General features: G+C 40.5%; 1 protein-coding gene across 5 annotated transcripts in view; it reads right to left on the reverse strand.

The window, feature by feature from the left end:
• Positions 1-26,309, reverse strand: part of specc1 (sperm antigen with calponin homology and coiled-coil domains 1) — a 70,656-nt gene that overhangs the window by 38,869 nt on the left and 5,478 nt on the right. The window contains exons 1-3 of one of the 5 annotated variants that reach the window (XM_044222115.1): positions 20,693-20,878; positions 16,455-16,642; positions 16,169-16,304 (exon numbers count right to left, since the gene is read on the reverse strand). In XM_044222115.1, coding sequence (XP_044078050.1) covers positions 16,169-16,304; positions 16,455-16,619 — 301 coding nt within the window. In that variant the 5' untranslated portion in view covers positions 16,620-16,642; positions 20,693-20,878. Of the gene's footprint in view, positions 1-7,342; positions 7,803-16,168; positions 16,305-16,454; positions 16,643-16,822; positions 16,848-20,692; positions 20,879-26,309 lie in introns of those variants that run through there. The other 4 variants (XM_044222116.1, XM_044222114.1, XM_044222118.1 and 1 more) reach the window with 4 other exon arrangements.

Consider the following 26,309-nt stretch of genomic DNA (forward strand, 5'->3'; position numbering starts at 1 on the left):
TTCATATTTACTGCCAAGGCCCAGTTCTGACAGTACTTTTCTACTATGTCCAGCTGTTGCTGTAGTCCTTATTCAGTAGGACAGTAGAACAAGGTCATCAGTGTAAAACAGAGACTTCACCTCTCTATCTAGGAGGGCGAGGCCCGGAGCAGCACACTGATCCAACTGTACAGCAAGTTCATTTATATACACATTAAGTAAAGTCGGGCTTAAATTGCAGCCCTGACGAACACCTCTTCTCTGGGTGAAGAATTCAGTTTGTTTGTCTCCAATTTTAACAGCACATCTATTTTCCAAATACATTGATATAACCACATCATACATTTTGCCCCCATACCACAATGTAGAAGTCTGTAAGAGCCCTTCATGCCAAATAGAGTCGAAAGCTTTCTTGAAGTCAATAAAACAAGTGAATATCTTACCATTTTTTGTTTGGTGTACATGTTTGTTAATTAAAGTGTGAAGGGTATATACATGGTCAGTGGTGGTGTTTTGGGAGAAAGCCAATTCGATTTTTACTCAAGATGGAGTGCTCTTCAAGGAAATCGAGTATTCTTTTATTTAGAATACAGAATAGTTTACCTAGACAACTGTTGACACAGAAGCCACAGTAGTTACTAGGGTCTGATTTGTCCCCACTCTTATGAATGGGGAAATGATCCCAACATCCTGACTGTAGTACGATAATGAGCAACTTCAACACTGCACCCTGCATCTCTGGGGTGCTGCATTTGAGCATTTAATTTTTAAATGCTGTCCGGACCACAAGCTTTTCTTGGCTGGAGAGACTTTATCTGTGTGGTCAATTCTTCCCAAGTAATTGGGAAATCAAGGGGGTTTTGGTTGTCTAATTGTTTCTTCTAATGTTTGGAGTTTTTCTTATAATACATTGATCTGAATTAATTAGATTTATTGGTATGTCTTTGTACAGATTTTCAAAATGTGCTCTCCAGATGTCACCATTTTGGATGGGTAGTGCTTGTGGTTGCTTTGTGTTGAAGTTGTTCCACATATCCCAGAACTGATTTTGATTAATGGCGTTTTCGATATCTTGTGGGTATACTTTTGTTTTTTGTTCCTTATTGTACATTTATATTTGTTTAAAATTTAAGTGTACCTAATGTGTAAGGCTGGGTTGTTTGGTTGGTGATGTTTTTCATTTGCTTTTTTTCCAGGCTTTTCTGATGGTCTTGCATTCTTGATCAAACCATTTCTTGGCATTTTGCTTTTTAAAAGGCTTCCATTTTTGTTTTATAAGGTTAGCTATAAAAGCTGCCTCATGAAATATCCTATTGAGTCTCAGGAAATGTTTTATACTTCTTCTAAAATGCTAAAGAAAATGTATTGCTTGCACTATGGATTGAAGAAGACTTGATTATTATAGATTAAGAATTGTCCATGTACAATGACAGTGTTTAAACAGTAGCTTCAAAACAGGCTTGATGCCAACTTCAATAAACCTGACTGAGGAGACTGAACATATGAAATGATTGTGTTGTTTACATTAATTATCTAAATGAATTACACAGACTGACTTCCAGTAATCCAAAGGCATTCAGTTATTTCATGGGAAGTCAGCTCCCTGATCACAGTAATGCACTGTGCTGGCTTCTTTCTTTCTAATGAAGATAAGCTTTCAAATCACAGCAGGAGCCGTGTGGCTGGACACAGTCCAGCACCAGCCAGTTAACTGCAGCCAGCCAAGAGGTGACCGAGTGCATTGTGAGCAAAGTGCATAGAGTCTTCAATTTACAGAACATGGGGGTCATGGGTGAGGAGTCATGATGAATTAATGACTGTAGGTGGTCAAGTGTCAGAGAGTTGGCATATGAAATGACGCACTGGCTTCGTCACCATCACAAACAAGCTTTGGATGGGAATCTCTCGCTGCCACTCCTCTGTCTTCCCTTCTGTGTTCCAGGAAATGTGGTGTGCAGTTTTTCAGTCAGGTGGAAGTGGAGAGGAGAACCAGAAAACGCAGTCTGTGTTTCTGGCCTTCCTGTTGTCCAAATGACAGGGCATGAAATAGGTCAACAGGCGCCCCTCAGTCAGACGCTGGGACTCACAGGCATTCCTTTCCTCTTACTGGAGTGGAAGAAAGACAGAACAGTGGCTCCATGACTACCACAGTGACTGAGCAGAGATTAGCCTGGATGGTAAACTGCATCACAACAGCCCAATGTGCCACTGAAAACCATGACAGCACCACTTGTTGAGGATAAAACTGTTCTTTAATTGTAATAAGGTACTGTACACAACTTCAAAATCAAGAAACACAAGTTGGACTAATAACTGATGTATCTTTGTAATAAAGACAACAACAGTCTAACACCTGTCTTGGAAACTGAGTTTAGGGACTGACTACACAAAGGATTTGAATGGCTATTTGCACTTCAGATAAGTTCATCATAGAATCCAGATTCCAAAATAAAACAAACTTTTGGTTAAATGTGTGAGATTCACTGGAATAAAATACTGTGACTTTCACTTTCAGTTATATTTTGTCAGATAACCCCCTAACACCACTGTTCTTGGCTAATTTTCACCAATAACATACAATGCTGTAAATCTGAGCTAGTTGAATACCTTTTTTTATTGCAAATGATCTTCCTCTCTGCCATAAGCTGAATGGAGGTGCTACTGTACAATATCATCACTGTACAATATCAGACAATACAGTAGGCCCCATTCAAACTCTTCTATATGCAAATACATAACTGCAAAACCATAGCAGCATAAAAGAGTATACTTTCAGTGCACTAAAGAATTACATAAAAAAAGCAATGAAAGTAAAAGTTTATTTGAAAATAATAAGCAAAGCAAGGAGAATTTTCTTTGGTTGTGGTGAGTCTAAAAGTTGGCTTGAAAATAGTAGGTAGGAGGAAAGACTGAAGAAATTGTCTAGCATTGACTGGTAATTTTAGACTACTACGAATTAATGTGGACTCAGTAAACATTAAAAAATTATTACATGACTGAAATAAAAAGTAAAGCAATGCTCATTTACTAGAGCCTTTTAAAAAGCACTAAGTATTCCAAACATGTGAAAACACACTTCTTAGTCTGAAGTCATTGCTGCGACTCTCTTGTCAGCAGGTGGCATGTTAATCAATCGTGCCTACAATTGACCAGGTAAGCCTTCCACCCTGTCTTTAAAAAAGACAAACAGTATGCAAGATTTAATTGTGTATTTAAGCTGAGATGCTTGTTTCTGCCTGAAAAGTGAACAGCTCTTTGCTTCTTCTGCAGCACAGCATGGAAGTGCAGCATGAGAGCTGGCAAGCCACAGAGGGCCACTTGGCCTTGGTTCTTTGGCTCCTTTAATCATTTTGATTGAATCATTTTAACTGGCCTGCATGCTAAGACTTTTAACACAGCATCCTTATGCTGATTCACTCTGCTTTACACTACTTATGCAGCCAATACCCTACATAGAAATCCAATAGCACGGACCATGAGCTGGCCAACTGAGAGGGAGAATTTCTTGTTGCTCCGAATGGAAAACAGTTTAACACAGGACTCACTGAAGGAATAATAATATGCCATTTTACATGATTGCAGGTTTATAGGATCAGCGTGTGTGATGGGTAACAGGTTGTAATGAGTATTGTTAAACTTAGTTTTAAGCTGCTGATGATTTCCATCCCAGCCTTATACTGTACCCTTAGAATAAATGTTACAAGACACAGGATGTATTAAGCGTTTGTGATTTACTTTCCTGGATTGACCGCAAAAAGGATTAAAAAACATTCTGTGGAAAGATTTTGCTCCCAACTTTACTCTCAGAAAGTGATAGTGATAGTTCCTTCTTTGGGCGTTGTTCTGAAGAAAAAAAACAGTGCTGCATAACAGACAACAGAACCTACATCCACAGAAAGGCCAGGATTACTGTTCCCAGAGTGAGGACAAACCACAGCTAGCTGCTAACAGATACACAAACCACATCAGGACAAGTTTGATTTACAAGTTTGATACACTGAACGCAGTGGCTTACATGTCATATGCAACTCAAGTATTTTAAAGGGTGTAAATTTCATACACACATTGTTAGTTGTTCTACCATAAATTGGTGATTTTTATGAGCTCAGGGCTGAAGGCTACAGCATACCAACTTTGATGTCCAGTCTATAGTCTTTGTTAAGCAAACAGGACATTTAAACAGCACACTCCTCCCTCGGCAAACACAAAGCACTGTGGAATGACCTGTGTGTTTACTGTACCAACTTCTGCCATGGAAAGTATGACTGATGTAATTTCCTCACAGTGTCCAAGCTATCTGAAGTATTTCCACGTTCTTTGTCTTGTTGTTCACGGTGGTGTCGAAGTCTGCTCTGAATGGGAGCGGTACCCACCGGCACAATTAATCAGTGCTTCACCAGACATTATAGCAGACAGATAAGCATTTAGTATCAGTGTTAATAGTGTCTCAATAAGCAAATATCAGCTGTACTCTAAAATCATATGAGGGGAATTTGGCTACTTAAGTGGCCTTGGGATCTTATTTTTTATTGATATATTTGTCAGCAAGGCAGTTGCTAAGTGTCAATGAGCAAAAATATCCCAATGTTTAAAAAAAAAAAAAGAGGAAGACAGATATCGCTGTATGTCTGAGAGGAGGCCAAGCTGAGTGCTGTTTATGTGTGAAATCTTACGTTGATGTCAGGGGCAGAGCTATGATGGGAATTTCGTGAGGTCATCAAACTCCATGTACCAATTAGGAGCGACAATGGCATTAGTTGTCCCACCCTAACAGCTGCAATCAAGTAAAAAATATCTAGAACACAAACTTATTCAAAAGGGGAAGTACCCAGTAAACAGTGGAAGTGAATTATTAGTTACAACATTTATTTCAGACATAAAACAATCCTAAAGAATGTGAGAAAAATCTAAATTAAAAATTAATTATGCAATTAAGGTGTTAAAATTTGAGAAAAAATGTATATTGGATGTCTGAGCTGAGCTGGGTTTCTGTACAAGCACTCACAAAAAATAACCTGATGTTGCTGTGCTGCAGTGTGAACAGAAAGAACAATGTTATTCCAATGACAACATGCTAACTGCTACATTGATATCATCCCCTACTTCAAATAACACAGTCCTTTTTTCTTTTTTTTGGCAGGATCTTCAAACATTACAGCTACTTTCAAGCATCCCAGCCAAACTTCTGGAGAAACCACAAGTGTGTGAAATATTCCATTTTTGACCATGTGAAAGACACGACAATCTATTTTACCTCACAACACAACGTTTTCACTTTCCTTTAATCCTGGGCCCAAATGGGTACAAATGACTGAGTTGTAGCCTTGAAAATAGACCCACTGTTATTGGACTATATTTTACTAACAATTCATCAACAGCCGACAACATGCTGACTGCAGGCTCTGGTCTTGGCCGCTCTCCTGGTGAGCCAGTGGGGAGACAGGAAGGTTCGGTGTAGTAGCCGGCAGTGTGATTTGGTTCTGATAACGACCTCCTTATCACTGCAGCAGACAGCTTACTTCATAGCCTGCCACTTCAGAGATAACATCATCAATCAAATCTGAACGAGTTCCTCCTGTTCCCACATTTCTTTCCCTACTTCCAGCACCAGAACTGTTATTCTTCTTTCCAAGCCCAAAGTCTGACAAACCTTAGCTGTCCATTTCACCGTCTGGGTGGAACGGAAGCTTATGTGGAGAGTGCAAACTTCACTGTTCTTTTCCATTACTACATTGCTGTTCATCAGAGCAAAGCAGATAATGAACCCCTGCTTCAATTAAAGGTTTAAAATTCTATATGCTTATTATTATACTACTATAAAATAGCTTCAGGGGCTTCTGTGTGTCCTTGGTCTTAGCACTCTTGGATCGATAGCTTCATGTCATGAGTGGGCATAATGAAAAATCAAGCCATTTGATGATCAATTCTCATTTAGTATAGAGGCTCATTTGAGAAAATGGAGAGTGGATTTATAAGAACAACAGGTCAATCAATTAACAATATAGCTGACTGCTTCATTTCATAATGGAGGTTCATGTGGGAGGTTGGACCAAGCATCATGGAGTACTGTACCAAGCAGAGTTTAAATACTTTTCATAGCCTGGAGAACATGATTGATTATACAGAGTGTGACCGTGATGGCGTACTCCTTCACTGGCTGAGCAAACATTTTACTCTTGACTCATTTCATTTTTTTCCTTTGTTTGTACTTTTTGACTCAATACTCCACAATCTTTTGTTTTGTGTATAATGTATTAACTGTGCACTGTATGCTGAATGTGTGTGTGCGTGCATGCATGGAGAAGAAACTGGGAGCTAATCTTTTCTAGCATGCAGCAGCTTGCTACATTGCCTTCCAATCTGAGCCTACTGTGCTCTATCTTCTAGTAACACACGCTACTGCTATGAAATGATGCAGCTTTACACCCACTACTGATAAAATACTCCACTGTATTGCTTGTGAGTGTGTGTGTGTGTGTGTGTGTCCATGCCTGTTGCCCTAGTAAGCCACCTGGCTCTGGTCTATTCAGCGTCTATTTTTATTGGGATAGGAACAATTGTGTTGGCAAATATAATCTCAAAACAGCATAAAGATATGATGAAGCTCTGTGTGTACGGCTATAGTGTATATATGTGTACAAGTACAAAGGAGGGTCTGCGCACATACTCAAGTACACATATATTAAGATGCAAATGCTCGTTTTGTTAAAGAAATTCAGAGAGGTTACAAAGCTGTGGAAGAGCTTGGTTGTCTTTCGATGAGCGTAAAGTTGCTGCTGAGTGCAGTTCAGGGGGACTTTGAAATGGAAATCTTACTGAGGCGCAGTGAGCTCGGGGCAGTGGAGGGATGTGAGCGTGAGATTGATGATACCATCTCCTCTGGCAGGTTCCCTCATGCTTACTGTCAGGCAAATCTCACTCAGCACTTTCCCCCACCCGACTCCCAATATCTACACACAGGTGCAAACATACACATACAGACCTGTACTGACTGGATACAGAAACACAACACACATGATCCATAACTACACACGCATGAAGTGTGGACTTGCTCACACAAATAATGGCACAAGAACAGAGCAACAGCTAACTTCTAACCCATTTAAACAGCTTCTATAACTTCAGGGCATTTTAATCATCACTCATCAGTCAGTGCTCTGTTGATGCACATCTTAGTCAGTTCTCATTAGTCAGGACTTGTCGTGTCTGAGATGTACTCAGACATGACATGACAGAAGATTAGCTCATATCTATTGTATTTAGCAAATGTATGTCTTTTCCTTTTACATCAACAGAGAAAGACAGACACAGACAAAGAGGCATAAGTGATGCTGTGGCAAACCACGATACAACAGAAGCAGACCTGACTCTGTTTCCTCCTGTCTCCCAGTCTGGTTCCCCATGATGGTCCGCTCCGCGACTCCCACTCTCCACACCGGGGCGGACTAATCCAAGAATCCGTGGCTGCGGGGGAGAGGTGTGTGTGTTTGAGTGTCAGGGTTGTTGTCTCTTTTCAGCACGCACAACCAGCGCCGGTCAGTCACATAGAGAGCAAACCATAAGAGACATAAAATTCTTCTTCTGGTCTTCTTTTCTCTTCTCCACTCCTTCCCAGGACTGAGTGAATATGTGCGTGCATGTGTGAGGAGGCAGGCTGCGTGTCCTGTCAGTGAGTGAGTGTGTGTGAATGTGTGCGAGTGTGTGCGAGTGTGTCCAGAACGGTGACAGTATGTCACACTGGCAGGCGGGCGGGCGAGCAGGCAGCGTTATGTGCACTTCATTATTGCTGTGATGACTGGAATCAGCTCAGAGGAGGAGTGGCTTCCCAGACCCCCCCACCACCACCACCAAACACACACCTCCTCCCACTGCTGCCAGCCAGTTGACTCTCGCCAACACCAGTTGAACAATGGTGAGATGAACCGTCCCTCTCACTGGTACTGAAAAGAGGGAGGGTGGAGGGAAGAAGGAAGAAGGAAGGAAAGAGGAGCAGGAGGAAAGGAAAGGCACTATTTGTATTTTTGGCAGAGGGTGACAGTGCAGCGCTTGTCTTTTCTTGCTAAGGGAACTTGCAGCCTGGGACCTCACACAAAGTCTCCTGTGCCTGCTCCCCCTCACAAAATCACAACTGCAATTTCCCAACAAAAGTCTTCATAAATGGGGAAGGGAGATGCTGGTCTAGGGGATAAGAGGCCACCCCAGGCTTGCCGTACCATTTCCTCTACAATGCACCCAGCAGGGAACAATAGCATGAGTGCGTACGTGAGTGCGCCTACATGTGTATAAAGATCGTGGGGTGGTGTGCTAGTTTTGGTGGGGTTGTGTAGAGCTAGTGAGAGGAAGGCTTGTTTTTTTTCTGTCCTTTCTCATTCACAATGTATGCACGTGTTAAATATTTAAGATGGCAGGAGCTACATGAAGAAACCAAGTTGGAAGGGAGAATGACTTGTCATTTTCAGTTGTACTGGTTTCTTTTTTGGATTTCATTATGAACCCCTCTTGGAAGTTTGGCCAAAACACAAGGAAGTCAAAAACTATTCCTCTACACTACAGGCAAATTGCTGTCATTAATTAAATAAAAAAAAAAAGAGATAAATATAATTTATCTATGAGCCAAAAATACCTCCATACCACAGTTACACAAGAAACAACAGGGATTAAAACTGCACACAAACAAGTTCTTTTTTATATGTACCCTTCTGCAGAGACAGCCATGTTTCATCTGACCTTAGTTTACAGTAATACAATAAGACTGCACTATGTCACATTATCTGAGTGTCTACAATATAGTATGCTGTGATGGACCAAAAAATTAGTCAAGGGCACATATGAAGTACTACTTGTCAGAAATTATAATTCATCTTCACCCATCATCAGTTTTTAAAGCCATACTTGACACAGATAAGCACTGATATTTTTAGGAGGATGAACATCTCTGTTGCATAAACTAGAACTGCCAGCTTATTTCCTTTGTGTTCACTGCTGAAAAGAACCATGGAAATAAAAATTAATAAGCAGAATAATAAAGCAATGGGCATTTAAAGTTGTAGCTGCATTTTTTGCTCAATATGCATTTGATGCACAAAATACTCTAAGCAGCCAGAAAAGCCTTTAAAAAATCTCCAATAGCTGTAAGGAAGGTCTAGTTTGCTGCATGATTCTGCCCACGTCAGGTTGAATAATCAACTCTTTGATACAATACTGTACATGGCCGCTTCCAAGCCTTTTCGTATCTTATGAATGTTGCATAAACTGTTGATACATTTTCCTCTTCTTTTCTCAATATTCTCCTCTCTCCTCGTCTTGGAGCAGCACATCTACCTCGGTAAACAAACATGCCTCTAATCCAGCTAAGAATGTTCTCCTCACCACAGGACGTCCTTCTCTGTGAGCCCAACAGGCCTCTTTCAAGATCTGGCAAGACCATTTCTGTCTGTCTTGCATCTTTAGGGGACTTGCTGGGGTCACAAGCTTCTCAAGAGAGGAATTTCAAACTTGATGCCAAAACTCTGGTCAACAAACCTAAAAGGGGCCAGGTGTGTTTATGCCTGAGTTGATGCCAGATGCGTAGATACAGTGTCAATTCTGGCCTTTGAAGCAAACCCTTTAGATGCACTGTAGTGAGTAGGAGTACTCCATACTCCTTTTTACACTGTATGCATAATAAACGGAGGAGTACACTATCATACTGTATATACTGTAGTGTATATTTAGACTTGGACAGAGCAGTATGGGGGACATAAAAGGCAAAAGTGTGGGTAATTTTGCATGCATATCTGTGTATCTCCATCTGCATGTACATTGTTTAATGCTTGTGTCAGTGTGTGTCTGTCATGGCTGAGTGCTTATGCAGGCTGAGGCATCCCAGTGGACTTAGGCGTGTTTGATTAATTCATCTGACAGATATGAGGAGCTCAAGGACCATACCTCTCTCCCCTCCTGCCTCCCAAACACTGACACACACAGACAGAAAGGGCCCTGCTGGGATCACATGTTACTCATGTCTGGAGTCTGGTGTCTGAGTTGTGCATAGTAAAACTCATACACACCCATAAGATTCCTTGTGAACCTTAGTTTCTATGCTCTGCTTATCCTTCACTGTGACTGTTAACGAAGGTCAACTGACATTTGCATCATTCATTCACCTCTCTCCTGACAGTGAATTGGTGCTATGAGGAAATGACACGAGCTATGAGCTGATTAATAGGGAATAGAAAGTCATAGTCCATCTGGTGTGACTAGCAAACCTCACATATGGCAAACAATCATCTCCATTACTCACTGACAGCAGACCTTTCATACAGCAGAGGCTGGAGGTTAACAAAAACAACATCCTGTTTGGTTAATGGATATTTGGGGAATGACACAGCAAAAAATACACTTGGTGAGGATGACATAAAAGTTGAACGCTGTGGCACAAGAGAGCTTGATGCTTCTTGGCAAAGCTAAGCTAATCCTGATCATTCCCATTCGTCTTCTAGCTGAATGAGATTTGTGAAATGACAGTATTGCGCTGACACATCACTGTCACTCAGGAGAAAGACATGCCGCACAGACACAGTAAAACTGGCAGGTGCATGTGTTTTCAAATCTGCAAACTCTTGTCAAAGACTCAACATTTTGGTTACCTAAAAGGGAAAAAGTGGCTCAACCAGAAAATACAGAAAGCAGTGTTACAAACCTTTAAGTGGTACTTTCAGTTTTGTATTCTATTTTCAATGATGGAGCTCCAAATGGATTACATATAAGTTATACAGTATACTTCAAACCTATTTATTTGTATTACAAATATATTTACATAAAATGTTTACAAAAATCAATATATCATACTTTGTAATCCCCCATGATAATCTTTGTTTTTCATTGTGATGCCAGTTTTGCGAACACTTCAAATCTACTACCAGAGCTATAACCACTGCAACAAGTAGCACTAAACATGACACAAATCTGGGCCTTAAAGGGGAATTTTATCCATCCATCCATCTATTTTACACATCAAAGTCTGTTTATAGGTGTTGGGGAGGACTACTGCAAATGTGAAAAAAGTTGTATAAAGCCTTTTGTGGGTCCAGAGGGAGCTGCGCAAAGTCTGACAAACTGCCTGAAAAGGGACAGTTCGCCCCAAAATTAAAAATTCATATTTTTCCTCTTACCTGCTGTTTATCCATCTAGATTGTTTTGGTGTGATTTTCCTGAGTTTTGGAGATATCGGCCGTAGAAATGTCTGCCTTCTCTGGAATATAATAGAACTAGATGGCACTACCTTGTTGTGAGTAGGAACTATTTTCTTTCTACCAAACTACACCCGCCAGCCAACCTTATCACCATGCAACATGAAGTGTGCAAGAATAACAAATAGCAACAATAATATTCTTACTAATAGTTTGATACTGCTAGCTCACCTAGCTCTACAGAGCTACCTAACGTTACAGCTCAGCCGAGGAGGACGCCATTAATGTTTACATCCTGCGCAGTCACGAGCACAAGCTTCTCGTTCATGAGTAGCACGCTTCCTTCTGAGCAGTGATACTTTGGCGGGTGTTCGGTAGAAAATAGTTCCTACATGAAACTGCTCCCAACAAGGTCTGTGGATTATCTTGAGTAACTGAGTCATGATTTCTGGAAATAGATATTGCTGTTGAGTTTTTCAAATGTATTTTTTTTGGCACTTTGAGCACCACAAGGCGAATACCATATATTCACATTATACCCCATTATATTCCAGAGAAGGCAGACATCTCTACCATTGATATCTCCAAGACTCGGCAACTCACAGAAACTCAATGGTTAAATAGCACTAGAGGTAAGAAGAAAAAAATATATTTTTGGGGTGAATTGCCCCTTTGTGATGTCACTTGAGTCAGCTTCAGTTGGGGCTGTAGACTACAAGTTTGAAAATGAAAAAAGTGTGGAGTTAGTGAAGTGAGCTTACCAGACCTCTGTTGCCCGCTCCTCATCTCCGCTTGAGGCTAGCGGCTCGAGGCTACATTAGCTGCTACTAGCATAAAACACATGAATCTTAATTGTGAGTTAGACAATGTTATAGGAATGCAATGCTACATTTGTGGAGTACTGTCTTAACTATCTGTGACTTGCAAATGTGGTTGCAAACTGCTACAGAGGTTGAAGTATCAGTAGAGCTGGATTAATGCTGAAGCAGTGCAAATTAATTACCAACTGTGACTCTTAAAGTTCTAGAAAAATAAAAATGTACTTCAGTGAATCAGACAAGGAAAAGACTCATTGAAAGACAGCTTATGTTAAGCTCAACTCTATTCACCCAAACATTAACGATCAGTGTGAAAGCATCGACTGAATAGAGGTGAAGGAAAGTGCCTGTCAATGAAGTGCCCATTTGTAAAGTTATGCCCTGCAGTCACCCCCACCAGGCTTGTTATTTATAGAGCAGGACAGTCTTATCTCCTTCTGTCTCTTGCACACTCCACAGGGACTCCTCTCCTAGTGAAAGCTTTACTGAATTATTGATGAGGTGTTTTAAATAAGTCATCAGGATGAGGCTGTGTTTTAACCCATTGTCTGACAGCACGGAAGAGTTGGTTAAGTGCCAACTGGGATAGGGACAAGAGTCCATTAGCAAAAATAACAATTTTGACTCATTAGTACGACATGCTGTGAGGGCAGGCGAGGGTGGGGTTAGACTGTCAGTCAGCTGACCTTTTAAGTCATTACTGTGGGTGTATGTGTGTGTCCCATGAACTTGTGTATATTGGATGTTTTTTTCAAGAGACCCTTGTTGCTTTACAGCCTTCAAACCTATTGTGAATGCGTTCTAATAACGCCTAATAAAAGTATAGATATTGTGCTTGAATCTTGTTTTTTGTGCTTGAGACTTGTTTTGAAGTATTTTAGAAAGACAAAAACCTTTTATCACATAAGAATAGTGACTACAGTGAGATCTGTCATTCACAGTACAAAGCCCATAGCTGCATAGCTGACATCTAGTTGGAATTAGAGATACTGAGATTAGAGAGATGCAGTGAACATATTTTATAAAAATGGCAGTTTTTGCCTAATGTGGGCAATATTGGTTGATTTCATCCAGGGAAAGAGGGTACCACACATCAATTTCATGACTGAAGACTGTTGCAGAAATCAGAATTTGACAAAATGTGGTATAACAGTGTGTTCTCACAGTGCTGCAGTATTTTCAAAATTACACTGATTAGCAAAAGAAGCATGCTATGTTGTCGAAATGAGATGACATACCGTATTTGTTGGTGTACAGAAATGGAGTGTATCATTTCTGGAGTGGACAAATTATTGTGCATTGCTTAATAATCTCTCTGACTCCATACAACTTAATTAAAAGTATGTTTTCAATGATCAGTAAGTATTCTGTCATGCATCCATGGTCTAGTCATAAAACGTACAGCCTATGAGAAAAGACTCAATTACTGCCTGACGGGTATGATGACAGTTCTGCTGCAGTGTGCCTTAGAGCCCAGTGAGTCCTGATTGCTTCTTGCCAATGACTAATTTCACATATTAACTAGGAAGAAGCTCAACTGTCAAACGATGTTTATCCCAAAATGTCCTTAAAGCAAATTCTGAATTTTTTAATCTTCTCTTCAACCAAAACAAATTCAGAGACTTACCTTCCACATCAATAAATACAAACACTCAAGACATTTCAGAGCATTACATCTCAACATCAATGAGTTCAAAATAACACAGATCACCACCCCAATCTATATTCAAATCATGGCATTTTCCCTGTGTGGCTATTTCAGCACAACTCTCAGGTCAGGCTCAGTGACTTAGAATTGAGAGAAGCAGGCTAAATGATGATTGTCACTGCTTGCATGCATGGTTAACCATCACTGCTCTTTCAGGTGTCATATTTGATTTTCCACTTGCTGATTAGCTTGATTTTTGAGACCTGTTTGACATATCCATTCATTGTCTGTCGTCATATGTCTTGACGTGCACTGGTACAGATTCCCAGCCCAGGTGCAGAACAATACAGTTTGCCAGATGGGAACATCCTGTTGAGCAAAAGCCACCGCTTTTTTGATGGGTGTCCTACAGTTATACGCAAGAACAGGCTATGCCAGTTAGTAGACATCTGAGGCGGTTTCATTACGAAAGTGTGTATTATAAAATATTAATTGAGCAACTGTAAACTCAGTGAAATTATTTAGATGAAATATGCTTGATGAGATCAAATCATCAATAGTTTTTGATTTGGGCACATAAAAGGAAATAAAGTTGGTTAACTTGGTTTGAAGCTAAAACACTTTGGGAAAAACAATACCCATCTGACCCAACCGGAATGCAAAACAAGCTCAACATAAAGGGTCCGTTTATTCTATATAAAGGGCACCACTCTGCCTGATGCAAACTGCAGCTATATAATAACATCACAACTCTGCCTTATTTAAAAGATGGTTTTCTTTATGACCAAGAATTATTTAACAATATTCCTGCCCTCAACTTTGGTTGGCTACCAGAAATTGGCTAGAAAAACTAGGCCAGAAGAAGTATGCGGAGAGTAATGAATTTATCATGAACAGCACAAAGTGGGAATCTGTTTGTGTCCTTGGGTGTGAAAACACTTTGAAAAAACAAACTTTGGTTAATTAGAGCCCAATCCAATGAAAGCTGATCATGGTCTAATTGTGTTTGAAAGAACCAAGAGCCTCACTTGGCCGTGGTTTCTCAGCTCCTCTGGAGTCTTTTGTCAAGTAGAATTCAATTGTCTTCGCTTCAGCACAACAAACCTTTGAAGAAGAATTTCACTAGAGCACAGAAGCTACACACTGTGGATGGGCCACCATAAACAAACACAGCTATCTCCCTCACAGAGAATTTTCCAAGGATGTGCCGTGAACAACATTAATTACTGCAAACAAATCCCTGTCATTATCTACCGCCATATTTGTCCTACATACAAATACATGTTTTGCTATCAGGTCTATTTGTAGTTGCTTTGTAGTTAATAGATAATAAAAAATACTTCTGAGAAGTGTTTATTGTGACATAGCATCCTGTTAATAATGTACAGTATTTTCAGTGACTGAGAAAGCTAATTTAAAAAGTGTGTGATTCACTCACAGGAAATGAACATGGAGGGCATGGACCACAAATCCCCAACAACAGCGATGTGTTGTTCAAATACCCATATGTGTTTAACCATCATAATCTGAGGTACATTATTAAATAGCTTAAGTCGGTCAGGTATCTCCACCCTTACTCTGGCTTTCACATGCAGCACCAGAGCCATAAAAGATCTACAAGCCTTCATAATGTCACTTGAGATGTTGCTGGTGTAATTCTTGACCTGCTACACCTTTACAGGTAGCCTCAAACAACTGAACACTTTGGTAATAGACATTAACATAAATAAAGCAATTACATATGCATCTCTTCACTGTGTTGGCTATTAAGGTAAAGACAGCAACTAGAGTGAACACAGATAGAAGTAATGACAAAACATTGCCAACAAGACCGCGCTGTGAAAAAACATCTTAAATCCTAGATTTTGTCATTTGTATGACACTTCAACTACAACTAAAATATCTCCTAAAAGAAATCTAGGTAGATTTTTTGTTTTAGATTTTGAAAAACGTATCACATATGATTAGCAGGGGCTAGAGGGCAATAGAGGAAGATATGTCTAGTGAAATAATATGGAAAGACCAGCCAAAAACACCACCAGCATAATTTATCTATCTCTTGTACTTAAATAGAAAAGAGTTTCTCCTCATTTGTCATCCAAAACATAGCCTCCTGTTCACACAGCTGAACAGTTGTTGTCTGAGGAGCAGACTATGAATGGGTCCAATCTCTCAATTTTGGACCAAACTCCTGAGAACCTTAGTCCTGCATCTCATCAATGCCAACCAAACAAGAATAAAGACAGACAAGAAGAAAAAAAGTGAAGGGTAAAGAGAAGCATCTCTCAAGCTACTAGTTACCACCAGCACCTGGGAGCTGTGGCAGACAGCTTTAGTGATGTAGTGTGGCCCTCTAGTGGTCACAAGTGGTTAGTTGCACTACTTTAATAGTGTTCACTATTCAAACTGACACAAAATACAACTCACATCCATAATTTGTGATGATTACAGCTCTTACCCCCACTTTTCAGCATCATATTGCTTTTTTACATCAAACCAAGTCTCTGAAATTTGTTATTTGACGATATCTGACAAGAGTGGTAGTCCCCTACCAGACAGGCTGCGAGGGCGGGCCTCAGCAAGATCTGAGATGGCTCCAGCGGTCACAGTCTTCTTCATCCGGGAGCCAGAGGCAGCGGCTCCCAGTGCAGGCTTTGTCAAGGCATCATCACTGCTGGCTCTTTTCAGCTACAAACACATCTGCTGTTAGTATGAACAATATAGGTCTAATAATGTTATAATAATGTTCTGAAGTGATTTCATCAGTTTGACCACTCATGTAAATGTATCGCCATGTTAGTTTGTGGTAGACTGTATTGTAGTGTGCTTGTGACTCACCCTGCTGAGGCGCTGGTCTGAGGCCAGCATGTTGGAGGATCTGGAGGTCTTCATGGCTGTGGAGGTGGTGGTGGTGGAGGAAGAGGGGGCCAAGGAAGCCTGCTTGGCCCGCTCTTGGAGTCCCAGCTTGGGCAGCCCCACCTTGGTGGCGCCCGCTTTCATCATGGCTGCGTGTCAGCTAGCTACACCTGACAGAAGTCCAGAGAGGAGAGGAAATCGTTTAATATCAGACTTTAGAATGGTTATCCTCAAGAAAAACAATAGCATTAATGTGCCTGTGTATTCACTGCAGTACAGCAGAACAGCTCCACTGGAGTTGGTAGGCAGGTTTTTCCAAAACAAATGCTCAGTATGCATTTTAGCCTCACCCAATTTTGGCCCAAAGCTGAAGTTTCTGCCTGTTTCCTTTGTGGGGCAGTATAGATCTAAATCTCTCAAGAAAATTACCACTACTGCAAAAGAAAGTAGAAAATAAAAATATAACATTGCAATTCAAATATTTTTAATCAATAATCATATTACAAATAAAAACATTTTTAGCAATACACTAGCTATAGATGTGGGTCAAAACTAGAATTGCTCTCTCAAGCACCACAGCTGCATAAAACTTAAGAGGAAGCACAGAAGAATAGGCAGTACCTTAACTTCATGTGAATAAAACTAGTGGCATTTTGTGGCTGTTCCAAAATATACAAGCTTATAGTTGCCTCTGAGGGCAGCTAAGGTTATTGCAGTAGCAAAACCATTGAACTACTTCCTGCAAAAGGGAGAAGGGAGAACAAAATCTCCTATCAGATTTATTCAAACCAGCGGCACTGACCAACACACAGCACTTTCTCCACAGATCTAGTAGAGGTAGAGTAGAGGTATGCAGCCGGCTACAGCCACAACTGTCATCCCTATGTAAGGAATATGGTTAAAAAGCAGTACAATAATGGCTTCATTTTTCCAACTCCAACAGGATGTGGTCACAGAGACTGTTAAAGGTGTGTATTTGATGCCCAGATGGAAATGTACTCATCTGGGCTGAAGGAAATGGAAAGAGGTAGGAGTGCACTTAACCAAGGAGAGTGTGTACTGGGAAAGAGCTCTGTAGCTCCCACAGGACTGGCTGAGGCATTGATCAGGGTTGGGGTAACCTGATCATCTGCCTCTGAGAGGCACAGTGATGTTAATGGGGATACCCAGGAGTCTCTGCAAGCACAGAAACAAGTTAACCCTGGACAGGGCTATCAGGGAGGTCAGTTTTTTTTTCAGACAACAGTTCAGAGTAGGACAAGTGATGCTGTGGTAAAGATCTGCAGTAACCAACAGTCAATAGTTCTACAAATAATTCTATGATGGGTAATGGGAGCAGTGTGGGCACTAACCACTAAAGACAGTTCAGCGGATCCATTTCAGTAAAATGTTCCCAGCAGAGGACACCCAGTGTTTGTTACATTTTACACTGCTGTTTTATTAAAGAATGTTTGTGGGTGCTCAGGGACTTATCTGATTAAGAACACACTGTATGCATATGAGAGCATGTCTCCCTGCTGGCCCATCATATGATACTAAGACCTCTCTAGGCAAGATCCTGTGACTAACTCGAGCCTGGCCTGGTAGTCTAACACCTCAGCTGCAATGGCTCACCTCCTTTTAGATCGGTTTACAAGGCTACAGCACCGCTCTTTGCCAAGCACACATTTGACCTGCTTCCCAACCTGCTCTGATCTCTGTGTAGCCTAATTGAGGAAGTGAGGCAAAATTGAGGATGTCCCCCTCGAGGTTATATTATTTTCTTTTTTGAAATAGGAGGGAACTAAGCAACAACCAAACATTTTGTTGAATAAAATAAAACAGGCAATTGTGAAACGATAATGAAATGTTTGAAAACATAAGCCTTTAAAATTGCAAAACTCCTGTAAAGCAAAAGCCTTTACAATTTAAGTCTAATCCACTTTGTTTTCACCTTCTTAGGACCACTGCAGGACTCAATTCTGCAAATATGACCTCTCCATATATTCCTCTACAGAGATATGATTCTCAGGAGCCAGAACTGTGTCCCACTTACTTTACAACGGCCTAGTTAGGAACCCAAATGCCTTTGAGAGACAGACAGCTGGTTGTATTTTAAAACTTGAACTAGCCAAGAGTTAAGACACAGAGTGAGAGTTGGGCATCTCCCTGTAAAAGCAACTCAGCTAACAAAGATGACAGACATTTACTGACTTTTACTACACTATAGCTTGCACGGTCTGACAAAACAAACATGTAGGATGATGACATCATGGCTTCAACATGGCTGATAAAAAGTTAAATATGGAATTTGCTTTAAAAAAAATACCAAATTAGAAAACCAAATATAATTTGTAGTCACCACATACATACATACATAAGTAATGGGTTGTCATCTGCCTTAATATATTGCTTCCAAAAACAGGAAGATGAATGTAAAGGCTGAATATGGGCAGAGTGGTGAAGGAGTGTCTCAGGTTCTTTCTGACGGTTTGCTGTTGGACTGGACTGCTGAAAGGAGATAAGGAGAAAGCTCTGGGAGTCAAGACCAACTGTTTTCAGTTTGGTCCTGGATGAAACAATCTCTCACACACCATCTGATCTGATACAACCCTGAGCGAGGAGACAATGTGCTTTCATCACATAATGTAAATAGCTCACAAATCAGATCAAATCAAGAAATATGGTAGGTCAACAAATCTGACATGGCAAACAAGACATTACAACATACTACTTCTTTAATTTAAGTATGTAACTGGACTTTCTCCACAGCTCAATCCCCTATATTCTACATTTTGCAGTAGTGAATCTATCTCATTAAGAAAATACCACATCAATAAAATATTATGATTTATATCAATTTATTTCTAAGAGTACACATTAATATAGAGCCAGTATTTAGAAAAAGTGTTATATTTTTACTGAAAAAGATTCACATGGATAATCATTTTAAGGTGCAACCTGCAGTAGAACATCTGTTCAGCAAAAATAAGGACAGATACAGTTATAGAGGAAATACTGTCTCACATTCATTACACGAATATGTAACTTGGCTAACCAATCCTGACCATTCTCTGACCTTAAATGCAGGTTGCCCTGGTACAGTGCAGGATGGGTGTGCACTATACTTCAAATGTTCAGTTTATGTGTTTGTGTAGAATATTGAGCAGATACGTGTGGAATGCATCCTCCCATCACCAGGGCCTCTCTGTGCATACGAATGAACATCCTGTCATTGCCATTTACACAGACCTTAAAAAATCATTGATCAGATGAGGAAACTGCAGTCTTGCAAAGAAGTGGCTGCAAAACCTGCTGTCTTCTTGTGGTGGAACTTAATTAGGCAAAGTGCATTCAGGTGTGACTGTACTGCTTTGCTACAGTCAATAATATGTATTCTATCCACAGAGAATAACATTAAAAAGATTAAAGCACTGCATCAAACCAACAAACCATAACCAAACAAGGCTTTACAGCTATGATGACTTAAGGTATTTCTTTACCATCATACCATGGGCATTAAAATGTCTACTTTATTGCAGATTCATGCTGACCTACACCAGATCACCAAAAGCTGCAATGTGAGTGATTCAACTAATAAGCATCTCTTATGCTCCTGACTGCATTTGAAAAAACAAAAAAGGATATAAGGTGCTCCGTTGAATGTCACTGTGTGTCATCACATCCTCTCATGTGTTCTTTCCTGCCTGGCTCACTAGTTGGCACGTTAACTTGTAAAAGGCTAACATAAACCTAATTATAACATACTGTAAGCATCACATTAGCCTAAATACAGCAACCACTGGTTAGCCACTGTTGTAAAACCTTATGTAAATACTACTCCTGCATAGACTACTTCACAGGTTGCAAAGCTTTGCCCAGGACACATTTCCCTTTCAGAATTGTACTTTCAGTGGTTGACAGAAATGTGAGAAACCTGGCAGAAATATCGGCAGCAGATGTTCTCAGTCGCTTTCTTCCTAACTTATTATATCAAATGACTTCAGTTTTTCCTATTTCAAACTTTCCTATTCCAATCCAACAGTCGCCAATCACATCTTCAATCCAAAATAAACTCCATTGTCCCTATAAAGCTGTAAAACAATGACTGAAGATAAAACAACATATTACAATATCATCTGAAAGCTTAAAGTAGTGCGTAATCAGAAAGAGGGTAATGGCAGATTGGTTTCAGAGAAAATGCAAAAGAAAAAAAAAAAACAGAGGTGCAGTTCACTCACGTGTTTGGTGCTGGATGCTGTTCTAGAGCCTGCCCTCTGCCTGAGTGCCCTGAAGCACAACCGACTAAAATATTCGTCCTTTACTGAGCTCTACAGATAGTCTGAGGGCGAAAAATGAAGGGTCAGGAGCAACGGCTGTCTGCCTCAACACAGCAGTCAGGATGAGGAAGTACTGCAGGCTGCCAAACGCTGTGCTGTGTGTGCCGTTGCCTCTTTCACTCTCTCTCATACAAAGACAGAGTCTCAGCCATGGGCATGTTTTTCTCCTCTCACAGTTTTCCCAGACCTTTTCTTACTCGTGAAGAACAGACAGCAAGAAAGGGAGAATGAGCCAGGAGGAGGAGGAGGAAGGATTTTTATTATGATCACACAGCCCAAACCGCTGTTATTTGAAATGCAGGTGTCTGCACTTTGTTCTGAGGGCAGTGGCTTGCAGTTTGATTTAACCTGGGACCATGTGTGTTTGTGGTTTGTGGGGGAGACACAACTGTTCCATTGTATTCTTAAATTAAAAACCACAAACGTGTAAAGCAAGTACTTGTGCTGCTTCAGTGAAATTGTTGTGCACTATGTCCAAATCATGTCTGAGTCATTTAAGTAGAGTCTGAAAAATAGAGATTGATTTACATTGTTCTTTATTATTTCCAAAGTGACCTGTAGGCTGTTTGGCACAAACAGAAGCTACAAACAATGATAAAGCCAGTCTTTGTCTCAGAAACACTTCTTAATGTGAGGGTGGGTCATTTGTGGAGGGGGTCTGCATTTTATGCTCTAACATACTGGTCTAATTTTAATCCCACAACGTACGGCATGCCAAGGACGTAGAGCATGTGGGTCGAGAGCATACTGCACTCTGTTCCGGGATGAAACAGGCTTCAGATTGTGGCAAGTGGTAAACTGAGGAACTTGGTCTGACCACACCCCTACACCACCACAAGAACTGCTTTTTAAAAAAAGGACGCTGCAAAGGGTTGAGAAACAGTTCAGAGGCACCACATGCTGTTTCACACCCCGCTACAGATACAGATTCCGAGTGTGATTTGACATATGCTGCATTGTTTGTACACGGATCCTGTAATGTTGCCACTGGTGGACACTACCTTTCTGATTGCAGCCTTGTTAAATGCTGTCAAAACATTGTACCGTTTCTGTGATTGTTCACTGCCAGTGGTCATATATGTCTGTGTGGCAACTGTGGATTACAGCATGAGCACAGAAAATATTTCTAATAATCTATTGTTTAGAAGGTGTATGTATCAGATGCTTCACACATAGCTCTAATAAACAGTCTAACTACAGTTTTATTTTGTTTTTTCCTAGTATGGCGAAGGAAAGCCATCTGTAGAGATACAGTAGACAAATGTGACTTTGTTTTCTATTCCAGTCTACCTTTATGGACGGCTGCAGTGCTGAAAAAGATGCCTGATGGGAACAATATTTAAAAAATATTAACCCCTGACTCGATTTGTCTTTATTCCAAATCACACAAGGAAGTGGAATACTCCAAATAATAATACATCCCTAAAGGGCAGGTGTGGTGATCCTGCGATGCAATAGCTGATGAGACATAGATGAAAGATTAAGGGACTCATTAGGATACAACGTTATTAGGATACATCGTCTGTGAATTATGAATGTCCAATGTACAAAATGTTGTGCCAATCCATCTAGTAGATATCTAGATATTTCACTGGATAAGTGAAAACTTAGACTAAACTATAGAACATGGACTTGGAGGAAAAGCGAAGAACCACTTCATTCACTTCATGTCGACCTCACTTACTCACAAGCACCACAATGAGAGACCAGTAATTACCAGTATACTGACAATTTCTCAGCCATAAAAACAGTCAACTTACGTATGAGGAAATTTCGAAGACTTTCCAACTGGAATAAGCTTCCATACCGCCAAGATCCTTTGCATAAATTAAAACTGAACCCTTACAGACAGGGTGAATTAAGAAACAGGAAACAGCAGACCTCTGGAGTAAGAAACAGGCCAAACATTAATAAATAATGATGAACATAAAGCCATGTGGCTGGATGCTCACTAGGTGAGGTGGCTCTCAGGGGATTCCTGTCATTGTGTGATACAAGAGGCTGAATGGACGGACCACTGAATACCTCACTTCTCAGACAAAACCATTAGCAGGCACGTCGAAGCTCTGCCTGCATTTCATTCTCTTCCTTTTTCCTCCCGCCGTCCACAGGAAAGAGCACTGAGTCAGACTCTCCACATAGACACAACACTGTCACACATGATGTGAAAACAAACGTTAAATGAGCAATGATGGTGATTAAGCTGAGTGTGTGGCTTAAAATACGTCTTTTTCCATGGTCATTGAAAGTAGAGCCTACTCTCATTATACCATCCAAAACTGACAACTGTACAAAATAAGCTTAAATTGTAAAGTTACTCTAGGATTACAAATTCAATGTCAAGCTGCATTTTGGTACAGAGAGAAATTTAGATAATGTAATAATGACTGTATGTGCCTGAACATGAAGTCAGCTCCAAACATCTTTGAGGATTCAGCTGTATTTGGACAGAAATGACATTTGGCTCCAGTCTATACTATTTGCTCTTGCTGTGGTATGTGGCACTGGTCTATGCGATGTGGTGTCCCCATAAAAATAACCATACAATTAAATATGAACCCATTTTTTTTTTTATTTAAAGCCACATCTATTAAAAAATAAAAAACAGTGAGCTAAAATCCCCATTTTCAAGATGTCAAAACTATTTGACAAAATAAGAAAAGACTCAATAAAGTGTTTTTTCATTTACAGTCACAGTAGTCACTTTGCATGCATGAGGATTAAGTTGTGGACTGAGCCTGCAATACTGTACCAGTAAGGGGCAGATGGTTCAGATAATGTTAGTGAAAGATTTAACATAACCTGTGATTTCACATTCTAAAATATACAACATGTAGATAAACTGGCCAAGGTACAAGCCAAGCCAAGAATGAACACAAACAAAAAAATCCTGCCATTCTATTTTTCCTGATAATACTATATCTGAGGGTGAGTGTTTGTTGCCATCTTGACACTCTGCAACTAGAGGATTTAAATATGGATTTATATTAGAGAACACAATTCAATTAGTTGTTATTTTAATCTTCGCAAACCTTATATAACTATAATGAAATTAAACAGCTGGATACCAACCATAGTGTATCAAAACACTGAAAATAAAACTTCTTACAACCACAAGCAGATATTATCTTTCTGTTGCTTCTGTTGGTGTGATATTGATATGTTGCTACTGCTGCTACTGATATCACATTACCATAACAGCAGCTGAACATCTGACTAACATCTGCACTGGAGCTATTAAGTACGGAACAGATTACTGTTGCTATATGAACATATAATGTACTGTATAATTAAGATTCATTTTACTTTAATATCAGTCTTATTTGAGACCATCATATTGAAGTATGCAATATGTGTGATAGGCAAATATGTGTGCTTACATTCATGCATTAATGTATAAACTGTGCCTGACCACGTCAGCAGCTCTGAAGCATCTGTACAGCACCTGTGTCTAGGGAAGCGGTGTGTGCAAAGTCATTATCTCAGCTAAAGTGAAACAGGAAGAGTGTGGGATTAGTCTGTATCCCATGCTGTGAGACGGTCTCTGCTCTCCCTCTGGGTTTCCCCTTTAGTCTGGAGGGATCTGAAACTAATACGCAACAGGGCGCAAACCTCCTTCCCAAAAGCAGTATCGGGGAAGTTACAGTCTAGCTTCGCACAAAACAATGCTGCAAATGTATAACATTTTCTGCAGTCAGTAGCAATTTGTGAGAGTTGAATGGGAGCAAAGCCAAGATGCCAAACACACTAGAATGCCTACAGCTGTACAAATATTAACAGACTTTAAATGTTTCAATTTGCACCCCTGGGAATGGAGAACCCAGGGATGCAAGATCAACAGGACACTAAGAGCCTTCATCACGAACTCAATGGGGCTGTGGAAAACAACTCTAGAAGCCACTTCAAAGCCAATTGCACAAGTCACCATCAAGTGCGGCATCTACCAAGGTGATGCACTATCACTGCTGTTGTTCTGCATAGGCCTGAACCCCCTCAGCCAGATCATCACAAAGAGTGGCTACGGATACCGGTTCCGAAGTGGAGCAACCATCGGTCACCTCCTCTAAATGGATGGCATCAAGCTGTATGCCAGGAATGAGCGAGACATCGACTCAGTGATCCACACTACCAGGATCTACAGCAACGACATTGGAATGTCAAGTGTGGTCGGATGGTATCAAAATGAGGGAAAATGATCAGAACCGAGGGGGTGAACTACCAGAAGGCAACATTGCAGATGTTCAGGACAGCTACAAATACCATGGGATCCCGCAGGCAAACGGAAACCATGAGGAGGCAGCAAGGAAGTCAGCCACAGCCAAATACCTACACAGAGTAAGGCACGTCCTGAAAAGTCAACTGAATGGGAAAAACAAGATCCGAGTCATTAACCCATAGCCCTGCCAGTCATCAGATACCCCACTGGTATAATAAACTGGCCAAAGGTGGAGATAGAGGCCACTGATATCAAGAAAAGGAAGCTCCTCACAATGCATGGAGGGTTTCACCCCAAATCCAGAATGAGAATAAACGAGCTAAGATCATGTGGGACCTCCGGATCCAGACTGACAAACTGGTGATGGCTAACCAACCAGACATCGTGTTGATCGACAAACAGCAAAAGAAGGCGGTGGTGATAGATGTAGCAATACCAAGTGACAGCAACATCAAGAAGAAGGAACACAAGACGCTCGAAAAATACCAGCTGAAAGAGGAGCTAGAAAAGATGTGGAGAGTAAAAGCAACAGTGGTGCCAGTGGTAATCGGAGCACGGGGGGCTGTGACCCCCAGATTGGGAGAGTACAGTCCTAGAAACAGCTAAGATACTGCACAGAACCCTCAACCTCCGAGGCCTCTCAGGTAGAGGACCCGAGCTTGAGAACGACTTACGCACACACATTATATATATATGATATGATTATTTTCAATCTGCAGATTATCTTATTGATTAATTGATCAATCTATAAAATGTCAGAAAATAGTGAAAAATGCCCTTTATAATAATTTCCCACATCCCAAGCTGACCCACAGTCCAAAAGATATTTAATTTACTATAATGTATGACAAAGGAAAGCACAAACTCTTCACATCTAAGAAGCTGGAACCAGCAAATGTTTGGCATGATCAAAATAGTTGCGGTAATTTTGCTGTTGATGATATCGCCTACATGTGGAATTTCTTAACTTAATGGACACAAACAAAATGAATTCCTCCAAAAAAATTGGATATAAGCATCCACATCCTGATATGTTTGGCCCCAGCCAAACAAGGAGTTACTGATGTACTGAACTGTGCCACCTCGCAGCAGTCACAGCCATCCCATTATGTACATTATTACTGCTCTGTCCTGGCTTCACCAGGCATACAGTAGTAGGAGCTGAGATAGATACAGTCTTCATGCATATTTCATCTGCTTCCTCCTCTATTTCATCTTTCTCAGAGCCGTGCTCCCTCGAGGGCCAAACTTCCTGCTCTGATGGTGTCAAAGTTCTTGTCTGATAAACAGTCAGTCAGAGCC

The sequence above is a fragment of the Siniperca chuatsi genome, linkage group LG14, assembly GCF_020085105.1.
Source record: "Siniperca chuatsi isolate FFG_IHB_CAS linkage group LG14, ASM2008510v1, whole genome shotgun sequence".
Classification (NCBI taxonomy): Eukaryota; Metazoa; Chordata; class Actinopteri; order Centrarchiformes; family Sinipercidae; genus Siniperca; species Siniperca chuatsi.